This window comes from Centruroides vittatus, unplaced genomic scaffold (assembly GCF_030686945.1).
Source record: "Centruroides vittatus isolate TY-2023 unplaced genomic scaffold, ASM3068694v2 scaffold_450, whole genome shotgun sequence".
NCBI lineage: Eukaryota > Metazoa > Arthropoda > Arachnida > Scorpiones > Buthidae > Centruroides > Centruroides vittatus.
Window position 1 is genome coordinate 1122946 of NW_027122709.1, and position 17733 is coordinate 1140678.

Below are 17733 nucleotides of genomic sequence, written 5' to 3' on the forward strand. Positions count from 1 at the left end.
AATTCCAAAATATTACCTTCTACATTTATTTATATTGTTCCAAGAATATCTGAATTTACAAATTTCTAACATCTAAAATAAGTTTTATTGTTTCTTCTCTAGATTGATGGGGTCAATTTTAGGATCTGCAAAAAAAAATTTAAAGCATTAGACAAACAAAGGGAAGCAATTATACAGGGTGTTCAGAAATTCCCAGGACTTGTACTCGCTCCCTTCTACAAAATATTTTGATTAGGAACCCATGTCCGGAAATGTACCATTTCCATTCTACGACAGTTTCAATTCGGATGTTTAACTCTTCCACTTCTGCTTGAGGAATTTGAATTAGCCGTGATGCAGTGCAATTATTAGGTATCTTTTTGAAAGGCAGCATCCATTTATCACTTAAGCACATTTGTTTGTGTTTACATTATTCCAAAAAGAACCCAGCATACCATACGTACAGAACAGTACTGATGCATTACAACAGCGGCTCAATGTAGCGACCACCAACGAAGCATGTTCTGGTACACTGAGACTTTTCTACTTCTGCTGAGGGAAACATCTGAGTTGAAACTGTCGTAGAATGGAAATAGGTTCCTAATCAAAATATTATGTACTCACGCCCTTCTACAAGTCCTAGAAGTTTGTAACACCCTGTATATAAGACTAGAAAAATTCCAATAAAGCAGATTAATAATATAGTTTGAGAATAACATCCTTGCTTTTTTTTATAAACTTTCTTCACCTAACACCTAGAAACAATAGTTCTGATTCTTGATATATTTAGATCAAACTTTGCTCTCTTTGGTGTGAAATTGACAAACCTCTCCAAAGATGATATGCAATTGTTAAAGCTAATAATATAGCATAAATGAGTATTTGTTTATGGTGTTATTAAAAAGTCATTCAATAAACCCAAATATGGCTACCTAAAAATACAAACATGTTTTTTAAGCTTCAGACCTTAAAACAGTTAAGTTCCAATTTTTATATGGGATTAAACCATACTAGTGATTGCATCTTGTCATAACTGCAAAAAATAGTGAAAAAAAAAACAAAATTTGGCATACCATCAACCTTACTTAATCCGAATAACCAGAGCAAAAATATTGTACTGTTGCTAACGCTCCTTCTGGGCTCTTCAGGCTTTTACGTGAAAACATGCACGCATTCCAGGATATTCAAATATAAGATAATAGTATGAGATTCAAAATGTGCACTAGTTTCAATTTAAACCATTCTCAAACCAATACAAAATCAAATGCTATCATCTATTAGGACTTGCCATGCCATGGAAAGTGACATTTTTTCTTTAAAATTAATGCATGTGGACTTGCAACCCGCCTTAAATATTTCCATTGTCTCCAAGTCCACATGCATTAATTTTAAAGAAAAAATGTCACTTTCCATGGCATGGCAAGTCCTAATAGATGATAGCATTTGATTTTGTATTGGTTTGAGAATGGTTTAAATTGAAACTAGTGCACATTTTGAATCTCATACTATTATCTTATATTTGAATATCCTGGAATGCGTGCACATTTTCAATCAGAAATCGAATGCCTTCTAAATGAAAGTAAAAAAATTGAATGAACAGCTTGCAACGGATTTACATAAAATGCCTGAAGAAGAGCCCAGAAGGGGCGTCAAAAATGTTTGCAATAGCAGAACATTTTTGCTCTGATTGTTTGATTTTATATTCATCCTGGTGTGTTAAGAAGTTAAACCATCAAAGATGATGAGTGCAACATTCATCTTTACATTTTGCTACTGTTGCAGAAGTGAAGATATCAAAGACTGTAATCCCCATTTAAAATGCAGAGAACTAAGAAATGAAACAAAACTTACATGGTTTGACACGGGAGCAGAAACGAGTCATTAGATAACATAACATAACCCAACTTGACTAGACTATTCTTTTTGGCATTTCAATTTTGGGAATAAAGATTTTACATTTCTGAAACTTCAAAACAGGATTTTTCAAGTGTCATACAACAATTGAAAAAGCTGCATTACCAGAATATTATTAAAAGAAAAAGAAAAAGGAAATAATAATCTAAAACTCTGTAATGCAAATATAAATAGCAGTCATTCCTTTGACTTAATGTAGTCTGCAAAATGTTTGTGCATTGCTAAAGCATGAAACTGCTGACAGATATCTTTTGATTCTGTTGTATAATATTGATGCAAACATTAGCCTAGCCCATGTTGAAATTTTTCTTTGTTGTGTGTCAACATCATGTTGAGCCTAATGAAAATTGCACATTTTTGAAAAAATAATCGTGGCTATTGTATTGTCCAAAATTATTATATTTTAGACGTTAGTTTTAATATAAAAATTATAACCAGTAGCAACATCTAGTTTTAAAAACGATCAGATGCTGAAACGAGATATCTTGGGTCGTTAGGTCATGACTACCAGGGAATAGGTTAATGATAAATCCACATCATACATTTTATAGAAAAGGCAATGCTGGATAATATACTTGCAGTTGTGACAGGAAACCTGTACATAATAAAAATTGCAGAAACCTTTTGGAAAATGATGTCATGAGCCATCAAATTGTTTATTTAGCTACAACTTTTGATAAGGAAGTTATGCTTTCTTTTTCTGATGAGTTAATTCAAATCAAAATAAATTATTAACTGTAGAATAAGTTTTATAAAGTTGACAAAGAATATACATAGTGTCAAATAAGTATGTAACAACTTTGATTGAGGATAACTTATCGGCGCCCTCAGACGGGTAGTTAAAATCTCACAGCCGCTATCTTATAAACGAAGGTAATTGTTTAGGGCCAATGTGCCAATTTTTAGAAAAATTTAAAATTTCGTCCATTCAGTGAATATTTGCTCAATCTTTTGGTTAAACATTGGTACAAATGTGAAGAAAACCCCACTGCTACTGCAGATGTGGTCGACAACTTTCAAAAACAAACCAAAGCCAATGAAAGGTGCAATTACCATTACCAATTTAATCGAGAAATTTGAGAGAACAGGCAGCATAAAGGATGATGATGATGAAGGCATGCAGACTACAATCATCAAGGCAGCAAGAGCCAAACATCAGTGTCTGAAAATTGGGGCAAAGGTTAGGAACAACCCTTGAGACAGCCTAAACACTTGTAAAAAAAAGACCTTGGCCTCTTCCCACACAAGATTCAGACAGCTCAACCACTGAGTAAAGAAACGATTGAGAGGAGATTATCTATGATTTCATTAGTGAAAGCCAGAGTTGATAATGGTAGAATCAACTTGAAAAATTGTGGTTTTCTGACAAGGCTCATTTTCATCTCAAGGGACATGTTAACAGACAAATGTAGATTTTGGGGAAACTAAAAGCCCAAGTTTGTCATCACAAAGCCTCTTTTCCCCAAGAGACTCACTGTTTGGGCAGCTCTTTGCAAAGATTTTGTTAAACCTTTTTTCTTGACCTCAACAGTGAAGTCTACAAGGCTATTTTTGACCACCATTTCCTTCCCAGGGTCAAGAATGAGGATAGTGTCAACAAACTGTAGTTCAAGCAAGACAGAGCTCCTCATCAAAATGAAGATGTCTTCAACAACTTACAATCACATTTCGAGCAAGGGTGATTGCTAAAGGGTTCCCAGAGACTGGCAGAGGAGGAATTTCATGGCTACCTTATTTCCCGGACCTCAGTTTCATCAATTTTTTTCTCTGGAGGCTACCTCAAGGATAGGATTTATTGGAACCCTATTGCCAACCTCAAACAGCTTGAATTTGTTTTTTTCTTTTTTTTTGTAACTCTTTCTGCAAGCCCACAATGGGGCAGCTGGGTGGTGAGGGATGGGGACCAACATATCCGGATGCACCACCCCCCGAAAAATTCCCGGGGATTTTTCGGCTCGTCCGGATTCGATCCCGGGTCCCCCAGGGCGGCAGGCTGCTAACCTTGACCGCTCGCCATCCGGCCGTTGCTTGAATCTGTTATCAAAACCAAGATTCAGGCCATTCCTGATGAAGTTCTGGCAAATGTGGCTGCTGGTTTCAAGCATCGATTACAGTCCTGTATCGCCTGTAAAGGAGAGCACTTTGAAAACATCATCTACTAATTACCTTTGTTCTCAATAGTATACTCTCAGTAGAGATAGTTTCATGTCGATGCAACAAAACCCCAATCACAGTTGTTAGTGACTTATTTGACACCCTGTATATAGTTGTTGGAAGATATTTTGTAACAGATGTCTTTTCAAGTAGAAATTCATGAAATTTAAATGGCAATACTCGTTATGGACACTTTCTGTAATAAAAACCACCTATTGAACATGAATGATGCATTGTCTGCTTCTAAACAGAGTACTAAGGTTTTAAACGTATGAACTTTTTAAATTACTGAACAGATTAAGTAATAGATTTTCAATGCTGTATTTTAGTTAATTATTATAAAAAAATTATTTTAAAAAGGGATTTTGATGGTGTTTTAGTCAATTTTCTTTTTAAATTGATTATAAGCATGAATAAAGTGGTTTGTCGATCTGAAAGCTTTTTATTACAAAAGATGTCTTGTCAAAACTGATAGGAATGGTGTAAAATTATAATAAGAGAATTGACCTTTTTTAACTGAAATTATTATTAATATATATTTACTGGTCATACTGAAGCATCTATGGCTACTGAATTGAATGAAATAAAGATGTTTGTCAAAGTATGCATTGTTTTGGATTAATCAGTTCTTACAGGAAATTCACTAAAAACTTACCGACAAAATTAAATGCTGGAAATTTTGTCATATCCACATCCTTTCCTCCCGAATACTGGCTCTTCACCTTGGTCAATTCGGCTTCGTAGTCTTTCAATGTTTGTGGCGAAGCATCCACAAGTCCTCCTTTGGCAGTCCTAAAATTTTGTTAATTTCAGTTGTTAAAATTATACCTTATAACAATTTATTTTAAAATTATATTACATAATATGTTATAAGTGTATCTCAAATTAGATCTTACCGTACTGAAGATCTTATAAATTTAAAGAAATAAACGTTGTTAGCCATATTTTATTTAAAAGATATGCAATAAGAAATTTGAAGGCCATCTCCAAATATATTATTATTTGACTTATATTATTACAAATACATTAGTCATCCAAAATAAAATAGGTCATCCCATCACTACTGGTGGGGGTTGCCAAATTATATCAATACTGATGACGAGTGAGGGAGTCCATCCAGCATCTGTTCTGGATGACACTTTTTCTTTTAGTCAACGTGGGCAACCTGCCAAAAATGTGGCTATGCTGTGTACTAGAGTGCTGGTAGGAGAGAACTGTGGGAAGAGTGACCTTCTCGTTTGGCTGGATTAACTATAGCTGAAGATTAGGTGGGATTATGATGGCCTTATGGTACATTCCCATGCCTGGTCTCCACAGCAATACAGTCCTAGATTTGGCTAGTCGCAGTAGGCCTACAGTCCACATTGTTGGAGCAGTCTGTTGTGACTAATGGTCCTCGTTGCTGCAATCTTCATTCACTTTCTTCGATAAGTGTTGCTCTGTTTGCAATGTATAAGGTGAGGGCAATTTAAGTTGCTTTCTAATTGTGATTTTGACACAATACGGGGAATTTTGGAATCTCTAAGGTGGGATAGATGACTGAAAACCAGATCCTTAATGATAAAGGAAGATAGCAGTGTAAAAAAATCAACAGGTAACTTACAATAATTACAATGTTCTTATTGGTTAGTCATGGTCATATTCCTTTATGAATTCCGTCGATGTTTGTTTGTTTCTCATTAATATTCAGATGTAGGCCCAACCTCTGTGCTTGCATCATCTGTGGATGTGCCTGAGAATTCTGAAAAATCTCCCAGCACCATGCAAATTCAAATCACCACAATTGAGAGAAGTAGAAATGGGTAACAGAACACAAAAGTGATGGAAATACAAAGAAAGCATCATATTTACAACTTGGATTTAAATGGACCAGAGACAGTGAATACCCTCTTTCACAATGTGTTATTTACTGTGAGGTTTTGTCAAATCATTCCATGAAACTGTCAATTCTATTGCAACAACTCCACACTAAACATTCAGATCTTGTGAATAAGCCATCTGAATTTTTTGCAATGAAGTGCAAAGAACTGAAACTGAGGAAAACCTATTTACATCTGTCAACATTGTCAGTCAAACAAAGCAGCACTAAAGGCATCCTATCTTCTCAGCTATGATTTGGTTAAATCAATAATGCCACAAACATTAGCAGAATCTCTAATTATTCTTGATGTAAAAAACATTGTCACCCAGCATGGATTTCATAAAGAATAGAAAAAATGGATCTCATACCTGTCTCAAATAGTTCTGTCTTTCATTGGGATTCAACACTATCTGCCTTGTCAAGAGTAGTTTTTATTATGCATTGAAAATGAATGAGTCAACTGATGTAGCTGGATTTGCATACACACTATTTTGATGTCAGGTATATATCAAATGATTACACTTAAGAAGATCTCTTTTGTCAACTACTAGCAGACCAGGCCACGCGTTGTTGTGGCTCAAAATGTATCTATTATAAATGTATAACACTTCCTTCATGGGGGAATTTCGAAATATCCTTTCTTAGTGTACACTCTCTTGACATACCTTATTAAAACGCAAAGAACCGCATCTAAAATAGTATAATAGAAGCCGAGTTCTTCACGGTAAGTCTTAATCTTGTCCATCTCCCCCAGTGGGGGGAATTTCGACATGTATATTATATAAAAACACGTGCGTATTTGAATGCAATGTTGCGTCAAAATTTCAAAGGAATTGGTAGGAACAAACGAACGTTATATTTTATTTATATAGATAGATAGAAAATGATCTGCTTTAGTCCATTCTCACAGAAAGGCATAATGCCTCACAGAAAAGCAAACTTAGGTCGTCGGAGTTAGCGCCATCTGTTGGACATAAAAGCCTTAATCCTAGATGATATCTTTTAATTTATATGAATGTTTAACGGAATAATATATAGCCTATGTCCACCCTGAAGGTCCATTCTAAATATTGGTGAAAGAATTTTTGAAATCAGCTGAGTAGATTCGGAGATTACCTGTTACAACCAAACTTAGTTACCTCTTTATATATTAGTATAGATTAGAAAGCACTTGTACATCAAGAGGAAAAGACATTTTCTCTCTGATAATTTCATGTCCAAAAATTGCACTGTAGTCCAAATGCATAGGCATTTGCATGGACAGAGAAAGGTATAGAGGACTTGTCAAATTCAAATTGGATACATGGTACTATTCATTAAGAAGCATTGACCACAAAAGTAATGCCTGTAAACTTGCAAATTACCATCAATGAAGTAGTCAAAATTTTAAACTTTATAAAGGCAAGGCCCATGAATGCTAAGATATTTACTTCTATCTGCAGCAAAATGAGTAGTGAGCATGTAACACTGTTGCTGCATATACTAGTCTGCTGGCTCTTGTGAGGTAATGACATACACAATGGAGCTGTGAGATGAAATGTTTTTTTTTTCTTTTTTTGAGCATCTTTTGAGTTGGACAATTGTCATCTAGACTCAGTTCATATCCAGAGAATTACATATTTGTCAGATATTTTTCCTCCCCTTAATGAATTCAGTTTAGGTCCCTAGGGTAGTCGTGTCAGTGTTCAACATATGACAAAACTGAAATTTGTGCTTTCCAACATTGTACAACTTTCTGTCCAGCACAGGCACAGACACATTTAATTCTACTGACACTTTGGTCCTTTTCAGTTAACTGGACACCAGCTGAAACTATTCTCATGCTTGATTATGATTCCTTATTTTCGTAATATATGTTTAGCGTTTAAATAAAGAATACTGGATAAAAAATAACTCCTTTTGTAATTTTAAATCAAGTTTAAATAAAAAGTTGATAGGTAAGAAAACCAACAATTGACAATACATGTTAAATTCCTAAAATGATTTGCATCGATTTCATTGTATAATGCTCAATGTCACTTTCTAGATGTAAATTATACATAAAACATGTATTATGATTAAAAATCTTAAATAAGGATCAATTTAAATAAAAAAAAATTAAATTTATATTAAATTCCTCAATTAATTTGCATATTAATCCATTATTTAACATCATGTGGATATGTAAATTACGTTTCTCTGGAGAAGTGATACAAAACATACCTAGATACTTTAAATGTTATCTTTGATGTTAACGGTAATTGTTCACTTTGATATCTTTTTTTCTTTAACAAGTGTGTATGAATTTCACAATTTGGTAATTGCCAAAAGACGAAGAAATTGCAATTCGTTTTTTCCAAGCTAAAGGCGTCTTACGTGCCACACATCTTCGTTCAAGAAGTCACAAAATGAATTTGTATTTTACTACTTCCAAAACACCAAAATGGAGATGCAACGTTTGTTTGTGCCGCGAATAGAAAGGTTTGCAAAGTCAAAGCTGGTTCAAAGGATCCCATATTTGTTTTTTGACTGCTCTTCGATTTATTTATTTCTGGTGTCTTGAATTAACTTCTGTAGAATTTTGTAAACTACAGCTAGGAATTAATCCCAGTAAGACTGTTGACTGGAATAATTATATGCATGAAGTATGTGTCAATTCATTAATTTCTCAACCTGTGGTAAAAATAGGCTGTTCAAACAAAGTTGTAGAGGTGGACGAAACTCTATTTACACACAGAAAACAACACGTCAGACACGTTCTTCCTAAGCAGTAAGTATTTGGCGGGATATGCCACGAATCAAAAGAGTGTTTCTTAGTCACCGTGCCTGACCGTTCAAGCTAAAACTTTGATTAATACAGTAAGAGATAACATAACAAAAGGCAGTGTAATCTACTTCGACTGTTGGAAAGTATACAAAAACGATGAGTTAGAAGAGGTCGGATACGAGCGTTTGCAAGTTAAGCATAAGTATAACTTCATAGATCCAGGAACCAGTTACCATATGCAAAACATAGAAAGGTTATGGGAGAGCACTAAATGGAGAACCAAGATACAGTGCAGCACTTCCAGTCATCATTTCGATTCATATCTAACCAAATTTATGTGGTGTAGATTGCACACAAAGACCAGGGGGTATTTGTGTGCAATCTACGCAACGAATCTCTGAGTACCACCTACGTAAGGGGGGTACTCAGAGATTCATATTTCTGTCCAAGTACTCCTTGGACAGAAGTTTGAGAACAACTGATGCAGAGTAATATTTTCAGATTGTTTAATTAAAAAATTAAGTCTAAAAATTTCATTCCATAAATCACTCATGACAAAATATTAAGTTTTTATATATTATACATTAAAAACTTTTTATGCAATTCTAATTATATTTAAACCTTTAATACTAACTTGCTCTTTTGGGTATATTCTCTTAATTTATCAACAAACAGCTTCTGTATTGGATCAGTTGGTGTTTTCTGTAACAGAACTGCACTGATGCCCACGTTGCGTCGGAAGGTGGCATAGACCGCTCGAGGAATGAGTCCTAGATGATTCTGAAGCATTTTCTCAAATTTTAAGCCCGTTAACTGTACGGATTATCGAAAAATTTAAATAAAATTAATTAGCTTTGGTTAAATACACTGAAATATGTTTTATATTAAAACTATTCTTAATTATACCAATTTACATTAATATATGAAAAAAAAAAATGTCTTTTTGTTAGATTTGAAAAGAAAATACAGCTACTTTAAGGACTAACAGTTTAAATAAAGGACTTCATTAAATTTGGTTTGCAAATATTTCAGACCTTGGCAAAGAGCTGTATGGAAAAGGTTTCAAAAATCATCACTACGAATGCTATATGAAGTCCATGTCAGCTAGATTTACAAAAATGTTTGTAGTCAACTATGGTTGTCATATTCGAGCATTGGCACATTTAATTACCAACAATTTTAATGAAAACTGGGGTGTACTATAGATTACTCCCTATGGAATTTCAGAACTCTGATTATATATTTGAACTCAGGGGACTGAGACGAGTTCAACGATACCCTACTTTTGGACCGGAGACGAAAAATAAAAAAGTTATCATACTTTTTTCGGCGATCGCGTGATGATAGGGAGTCGCATCGCTCTCTGCTAAGTCGGCCTCGCTATCGTGATCGGGAGTCCCGTCGCTTGCCGTTAAAATTGCCTTTAGTAGACGTTTCCCCCTTTTTTTACTTCGTTCAAGAACTACCGTGAATTGATCACTAGTTTAGCACATGGCGGCATGTGGTGGCGCCCATACGAGAGGTCAGTCGAGCCGCCATGTTCGCTGCCATAACCGAAATGGCGATCGCGCGATGATCGGAAGTCGCGTCGCTCTCTCCGCTCTGGTATCGCGTGTTTAACCCTCCGGGAGATGATCGTAGTTCGACGTCATGGTTTGCAGACTTTACCGCAAGATGGCAGTACTAGCAACTATGGTGCCGTCTTCATGAGTGCATTAAAAAAGTATGGTAAGTGAAAAAGTATGATAAATTTTTTATTTTTCGTCTCTGGTCCAAAAATAGGGGACCGTTGAACTCGTCTCGGTCCCGAGTTGCAATATATAATCAAAGTTCTGAAATTCCATAGGGAATAATCTATAGTACACCCGAAAACTATAATTCTTAACTGCAGCACATATGAAATTTTATCAGATCAGTTGCATGACACAGCTAAGAATGCGATCTTGCAGTATCAGTGCTTGCTGCTTGCTTGCTATCATATGCATGCTTGAAAGAGACCAACACGTCTTGGACATATCATCTACGAAAATTCCTAACAATTCTGGCCTGGATTTGAACACTATAAAATATAAATGACTTTAAATTGTTAAACTAATTTGACTGTTAAAATATTAACAAAGTTGGTTCAATTGAATTAATTTAAAATTGATATAGGTTGATTAAATCAAACAAAATTAAACAGATTACTTAAATATGCTTTTTTTTTGGATAATTTGTTGACAGTTTATCAATAAAAGACAATTAAAGAAAACCCAGTTTTAACAAATTTATGTTACTATAAGAATAGTGTATGTTAATTCTAAATAAGTTCAATTTTCGTAGCGTAAGCGTAATATCAAATTGGCTCGGCAATGAAATTGCCCACTAAACGACCAAGATAGCAGAAGAACATTGCTTTGCAGTCAACACGAGAAAACCGCACACACGGCTTTATCTTACATATCACACTTTTACATAAACCGAACAATTTATGAAAGTAACGGTCTAATCTGGGGTCGGAAACCTACGGCACGTGGGACGATTTTCGGCAGCACTCTTATCGAACAGAAATGTAGTAAAACTGAAATTTTAATAATTAGTCTATTGTAACCGGACCAATTTCAATACTATATATAACAAAATTGATAGAATTGCATTGGTATCCAGTAATTTCGGTTCGGCACAACACCACCGAAAGGTTGCCGACCCCCCAGTCTAATCTGTTAAATTTATTTTAGAGATCTACAAATATTAACAGTCTGCAATTTCAGATTAATATAAACAACGTATAGAAAGAACAGAAATTTGCAATATATTAAAAATTTAGTTTATGGTACGAGTAACAGAAAGTACATCTACTTTTTAAAATTACTTAACAAGTAATTGGGCGAAATGTGACGAGTGGCGTCAGTAAAGAGCATTTTTTCTCAAACCGGTACCTCAGTCTTCCACGTCAGTCGAGGCGCATCGTCACTCACCTTGACATCTACTCCGCACGTAGTTGCCGGTATCTCGACACGAGGGCAGAAGTAAGCCCGTATCCCCTGCTACACAACGTCGAGACTCCGCCAGCAGTCGCGTGGGCCAAATACAAATGTAAGAATCAGAAATTTCATGTTATAAACTTTAACCTTATATAAATTTTAATACAATTCTATAAAGACGGAACAAGTTTATAAAAAAAAGGGCTAGTTTTAACGGAAGGTTAACCAACAAAATTTTTCGATAAAATCAGTTCAAACTCAATTCCCACGAGTTGGGTTCCTTGTCGAAATGAGTAAATCTCTGTCACAATTATGTCATCCGTCACTTCATTGATCCAAGGAAATCGTCATCCCTGACAAAATCGGAGAAAGGCCTGAAGAGACAACTCCATATAAAAAGGGAGGCACGATGAGTAAGGAGGAGGAAGTTGTTCTTGGATGTGTTCCTTCTGTCAGATACCTGTCTACCACTGTCAATCCCCCTCGTCAACTAAATTCTTGCTAGACTGTTGTCAACTGATCCAGCCTGACTCCTTCCTGAACCAACTTCACCTGTTTCCGCACCGGAGAGACGTTCCTGTTAACACATTCAGTCGTACTATCTTAAGATATTTATTCAGCCCGCGATTATTTGTAAGCTCTCTCTCTCTCAGATCCTCTTGTAAATTCGATTAGGGTTGCGACTCTACTAAACATTATCATCAACTGTTCTAACGAATGAATTAATATTACGATACGCCTGTATGTATACCTGCAACATTCTGTACAATCCTGAATCAACTAACCTAACTAAATACTAACTGTAAAGACGACAAAAATAAACAGGTATTTTTGTTATAAACCTCTCTAAGTGCTCTTCTTCCATCCCTCTCTCCGTTCACTCCATTCTGGATCCAAAGAAACTCACATGTAACCGCTCGCACAAACTAGTGGTCTCTGTTTCGACCTAAGGATACAGTGGTGTCATCCCAACGTGGTATCGAAAAGATACAGGCCCTTCAGTCACACACACACTTATCTCGTCGGAAACACGTAAGAATGCTCTTCTCCATCCAAATCACCACCATTCGTCACATTTACTAAATCCTATGTCTTTCAAGGGACTGAATTATAAAGGAATAATATGCATATAAAACTATGTCCTGCAAAGTATTCTATAATCCATATAAAGTGTCTGTATGTCACGCACAACTTTATAGTGGTATTCTGCGTACAATGTAACGGAAACTGAAGCTTCTGGACTACATTAACACGAAATCAGATGAAAGTTCATCATATTAATGAAGTCCAGAAACATTCCAACTGCACCTGAACTCTTTAGTGTAATGCAACATAGAATATGAAATGAGAAGCCATTTTATACATGATAAATGCTGTTTGAGAATTTAGCACGTGTTATAAACATATTTAAGTAACAGATAATACACACAATTAAATAAATTTCATCTGGAATTACTAAAACCCACCTCACCTCTATCTCTCCTCTTTAACTTGGCTACCGGAATACCTCTAGCGGCGAAAACACTAGAATTCGAATGACCCTAACCTGATAATTTTAAAACAGTTTTTCAACTATCTAATATATAATAATAATAATAATTATTATTATTATTATTATATTACTAATAATATTTAATGATAATTTAATAAAATATAAAATTTTAGAAAAATCTTCGAATTTATTGATAACTGTTTAAATCACTAGATGGCGGTACGACATCAATAATTTGGGTTATCGGGTTAATATTGTTTCGAATTTCGCGAGTTGTTTTTTATTTATTAAAAATATCCCTATTTTCTGAAATGTAAATTTGTTTGCAATATATCATTTTGTGCTGCTTCTAATAAAGAAGCTAAAAATTGACGAGAAAATTTATTAAAACTAAAGATACGGAGTATGAGGGGGGAGCGCGGGGCAGAAATTTCTCCTCTATCGAACAAGAATCGACAGCAATAAATCGGAACGAAGGCTGCGAAAGACACCGAAAAACAAAGTTTTCCGGCAATTTATATAAAATATACCAATTTATATGGGAGAAAGCGGTCGTTTATATCCATTTGCCACGGATAGATATATATATTGGCTCACTGTCAAGATGCTTTACTCTTCCTAACCGGAAAATATCGCGACAGGTGACATAATCGCCCATGCCGGTAAACACTACACTCTGATGGGAGAGTTTTAGAACAGTGGACCATCCGCAATAGAAGGTCGGAACATCGAAAATTAGTACAGAACGGGAAAAAGTAGAGCCGCGGGGTTCGGAGAGACTAGTAAACAAGCCGGGCTAACACAAAAGGAAAGGAGTGATCACGACCGAACTGAAACAGATCAATAGAAGAGCTATGGTCGGTCCGTTCGTAAAGTGGGTCGAGAACTGCACCCCGGGCGCAAACCTACTCCACTTCAACTCGCTGGCGTCCCATCGACTGACGGTGATGTCGAAAGAAACTACGACGAAAGCAATTTTATAAAAGTATCTTTCGTCATTATAGAGAAGAGTTGGTATTTATAGATTTTTGACTCCATATTTACGTAAAGATAAAGGAGGCATTTCTTTCGAGTACTGCACGGTAATTATGCATCTCTTCTAGCTTTACAGGGTGGAGCAGTCGTTTGATCGGTTAAAGTATCGTTCCCCCTCCGATGTCGGGAACATACCGGCAACAATCGTGATGCGTAAAGTCACGTTTCTCTTGTAGTAGCGGATCGGCAGCGGTTACGAATCTACTGCCTGTTTCTTTCCGTTTCGATGGTTATTTCTGGTTCCGCAGCTTCGAGTTTGTTCCCGTATTGTATATTCGCTTGGAAGAAATGAACATTAAAGACGAGCCATTGAGTAAATACACTAAACATTCAGTGTTTAATTTGAAAATCGTCCCACTAGCAGCGAAATGGAAGAAGTCGAGTGGACTGCAAATGTTACGTATGTGGCGTGTTAGTTATGCAGAATTAAGTTATGCGGAAAATTCGGTAGAAAACGAGGTTAAGTAACGGAGTGTGGCACGTGGTTTGTCGTCACGCGTTGCGGAACAAAAATGGTTCTATTTATTAGAGTTCTTATTATGCAGTCTTAATGGAATTAAGAGGAAAGGACGAGGAAACAATTTGAGATAAATGACGCTTTTAGATCGATGCCAACCAAATTCACTTACACTACTAGATCGAGACGTCACGTAAACGTTTTAACGCACGTGTAAGAATCGGCAGCGCGATCCCTCCAGAATACAATTATCCGAAGTTACGATCAGAGTCGACCAAGAAATTGCTTTTAGCACGATCTTAATTCTAATTTTCTAGTCGAGTCGCGCCTTCTGACCATTAAAACTAATCTTTTCTGCACACAGGAAACCGTCCGTCCGCCATTTTTAGTCTAGCGCGATTCCAAAACAACTATGCGCCGTAAGGGCATAGTTGTTTTGGAATAGGGCATGTAGAAGATGGGCATAGTATAGGGCATGTGGAATGAAAAATCAATTCGATCCGTTGAAAGAATACATCCCCTCCACATCAAGAGCCGGCGGCTTTAAACTAACGATTCTTAATACATTGATAATTAAATCGCTAGATCTGTTAACACGTGGGACAAACACGAAATTCCGAACAGAAGAGTGGGCGAGAGTTATCGCTGGATAATTTTTTATTTCTCTTGTCATACGTAGAGGAGGAGGAATAAGAAGCAAATGAATACCTAATGGACCTGTAAGGACCGTGTTCTCACTCTGTTCGACTCATACTTAAGAAAAAACAAAGAAACACGAACGAATCGAAATAAACAGAAGCGAGAATTATCGACTGCTATCATTCGTCTATCATTATAAGAAATAAATATGTTTACGCATTTCTATATGAATTATAACCTTGCGCTATCGAAACTCGGATTTTTTTGTAAATTTTTCCGCATTACTTTTGCGCAAGTGAGAGATTTCTGTGAAGTTGTGGCGATTCTGCAATGTATTAATCGAAACGAGCGATAAAAACTTGCGAGAAGATATCGAACCGCTAAGGTAATCTGGCCAACGAAAGATAGAACTTGTAGATGCCCGAAAAATCGAAGTCGGAATATTAAAAGTAGTTTGTAAGGCACCTACGCATCGAAGAGTAATGAACAAATCGATACAAATTGGAAATATTTTCGATAATCCCAGCATCGGTCGTTACCTACTAAATTCCGTCTCATATAATGCTATAAATTTACAGTCTTCCCTATTTCTACGGGTCTAGAAGAGAGATATAAACTATTTACAGAAAAACAAAACCAGAATTTAGGGTCTTAAACGGTTCTGTAAAAATTGGCACGAAGTCTTCAACATCGCCACGACGATTGCTAATATGAAAACAGTTCGTCAACTCGCTAGTCGTTACAGGAATTTAGTGCTATAACATACTATAGTCGCGAAATAGCGTTATTATTGTGATATTAAGACGGGTGGCAGCGTGGAAGCGAGACGGGCTTCTACTAAAAGGGTCTGTTTTCGAGAACGATACAGATTCGCTCTTCTATTTCGCTATTGGCCTACTTAATAGCATGCACGTATGCGGAAAGAAAGTCATTATCAACGAAAACAAATCGCGTGTGGTCTTTGACAGTTGCCACGATTTATATGTTTACGATTTTAAATTGTGTGATGACGATCGTCTACCGCGATGTGACCGGTTTTTTTTTTACACGTTTGCGCTGTGTTATTCTTATATCGTTTGGATTGTCAGAGGACAAGGCGCTAGGCCATAACCTCCGTATAAACAGTGTAGAAAGAGATATAGTCTATATATAAAATTTATATCACGCACAAACGTAAGACGTCTATCGCATTCTCCATTCGTCATGCGACTCGCGACGTGTTACGTTTAAAATTAATAAGTTTTTAAGAATTCTGATATTTAAGCGTAAATTTTTAAAAATTTAAGCGACGTAAAGAACAGTTGAAGAGTGAATATCTCCTGTAATGTCCAGATTTTTACTTTTTTAGAGTAACGAAGTTTACAAGTGTACTGTACATCCAAACGTTCTAATGTCTTTTCATGTGGAAATTGAAGGAAAGGTTTTTCTTTGTGAACTATTTATGTATTTTTAAGTATCCTAAATAATCTAAAATGTTTAAAATGTTCATATTAAATTGAAACTTAACAGAGAGAAGAGAATAAATGTATTGAACAAGTTCCTCTATATATTGATGCATGCCCATTTTTGTATTAATTATGGAAGTACGGCAACGGAGGTCACGTGTACATTGATCGTATCACTAACATACGACGGACGTTCATAAATATTTTGGCATTACTGTCCGTGCCGATCATTAAAGAAAAATGGCAGTTTAAGTGTAAGAGGCAAATAAATTAAAGAAAAATACGCAAAATGAAATATATAAAAAAATGGCTATAAAGTCGATAAAACGAGAATTGGGAAGGATCAAAATACTACCTGGATCTGCTGCAACTACCTGGATTATACATTAAGGAGGGAGGATAGAAGTCGTTAAGATTTAACGAGACATGTCTGGAATCTAAAACAGGATACGGCGTGAACGACCTCCCGATACAAATATAAGATTTTATCAGTATGTAATCTAAAAGAAAAATATATACCACGTTACAAAATTACAATGGAGTGACATGCAAACAGGAAATCCCATCTAATCTTTCTGATATACTGAAGAAAAAAAAGATACAATTAAATAAATAAATACAATAAGCTACGAAAGTAAAATTCATCATACGACTATGTTACACACTGTTTTGTATTGTTAAAAATATCATACAATTGATTATTAATGATTAAAATATAAGAAAAATTTCTGGATCTGAAGGAGAGCGATTAACAGTAGCCGCCATTTTGTTACGATGCAAATGCTAATTTGCACCTTATTATTAATATTAGAGTTATAAAAATAATAACATTAACAAATATGCATTTATAGATAAAACTTTAATCAGAATTACCCGAATAGTAAAGATTTTTCGCTGTAATTGAAATAATCTCTATTTTGTTTTGCGCTTGATAATAAAGCAAAATTCTAGAAAAGCTTTTATTATCGACAATTTGCCTTATATATATCCGAAATTAAATCCGGAACCATTTTTAGATGAAAATGCACCGTACCAGATTGATTTCCTA

General features: G+C 35.5%; 1 protein-coding gene across 3 annotated transcripts; it reads right to left on the bottom strand.

The window, feature by feature from the left end:
* Window positions 1-2: 2 nt before the first annotated feature.
* ATPsynCF6 (ATP synthase, coupling factor 6) lies at window positions 3-13156 on the bottom strand. Of its 3 annotated transcripts, none has more exons than XM_067287352.1 (4): window positions 13089-13156; window positions 9289-9467; window positions 4703-4839; window positions 3-125 (listed from the first exon to the last, which is right to left on the bottom strand). In XM_067287352.1, exons 2-4 carry the CDS (start codon window positions 9441-9443, stop codon window positions 85-87), a joined length of 333 nt encoding a protein of 110 aa, XP_067143453.1. In that variant the 5' UTR covers window positions 9444-9467; window positions 13089-13156; the 3' UTR covers window positions 3-84. The 3 variants fall into 3 exon arrangements, with proteins under 3 accessions (XP_067143453.1, XP_067143454.1, XP_067143452.1); XM_067287353.1 differs by having other exon boundaries at window positions 13084-13107; XM_067287351.1 differs by lacking the exon at window positions 13089-13156 and adding an exon at window positions 12981-13051.
* Between the last annotated feature and the right edge of the window lie 4577 nt (window positions 13157-17733).

Coding starts and splice junctions, on each gene's coding strand:
- ATPsynCF6 (XM_067287351.1), bottom strand. CDS start 13,022: ATGTTTATAACACGTGCTAAATTCTCAAACAGCATTTATCAT. Junction 9,468..12,980: donor TCTCAAACAGCATTTATCAT/GTATAAAATGGC, acceptor TAATCCGTACAG/TTAACGGGCTTAAAATTTGA. Junction 126..4,702: donor TCCAGCATTTAATTTTGTCG/GTAAGTTTTTAG, acceptor TTTTTTTTGCAG/ATCCTAAAATTGACCCCATC.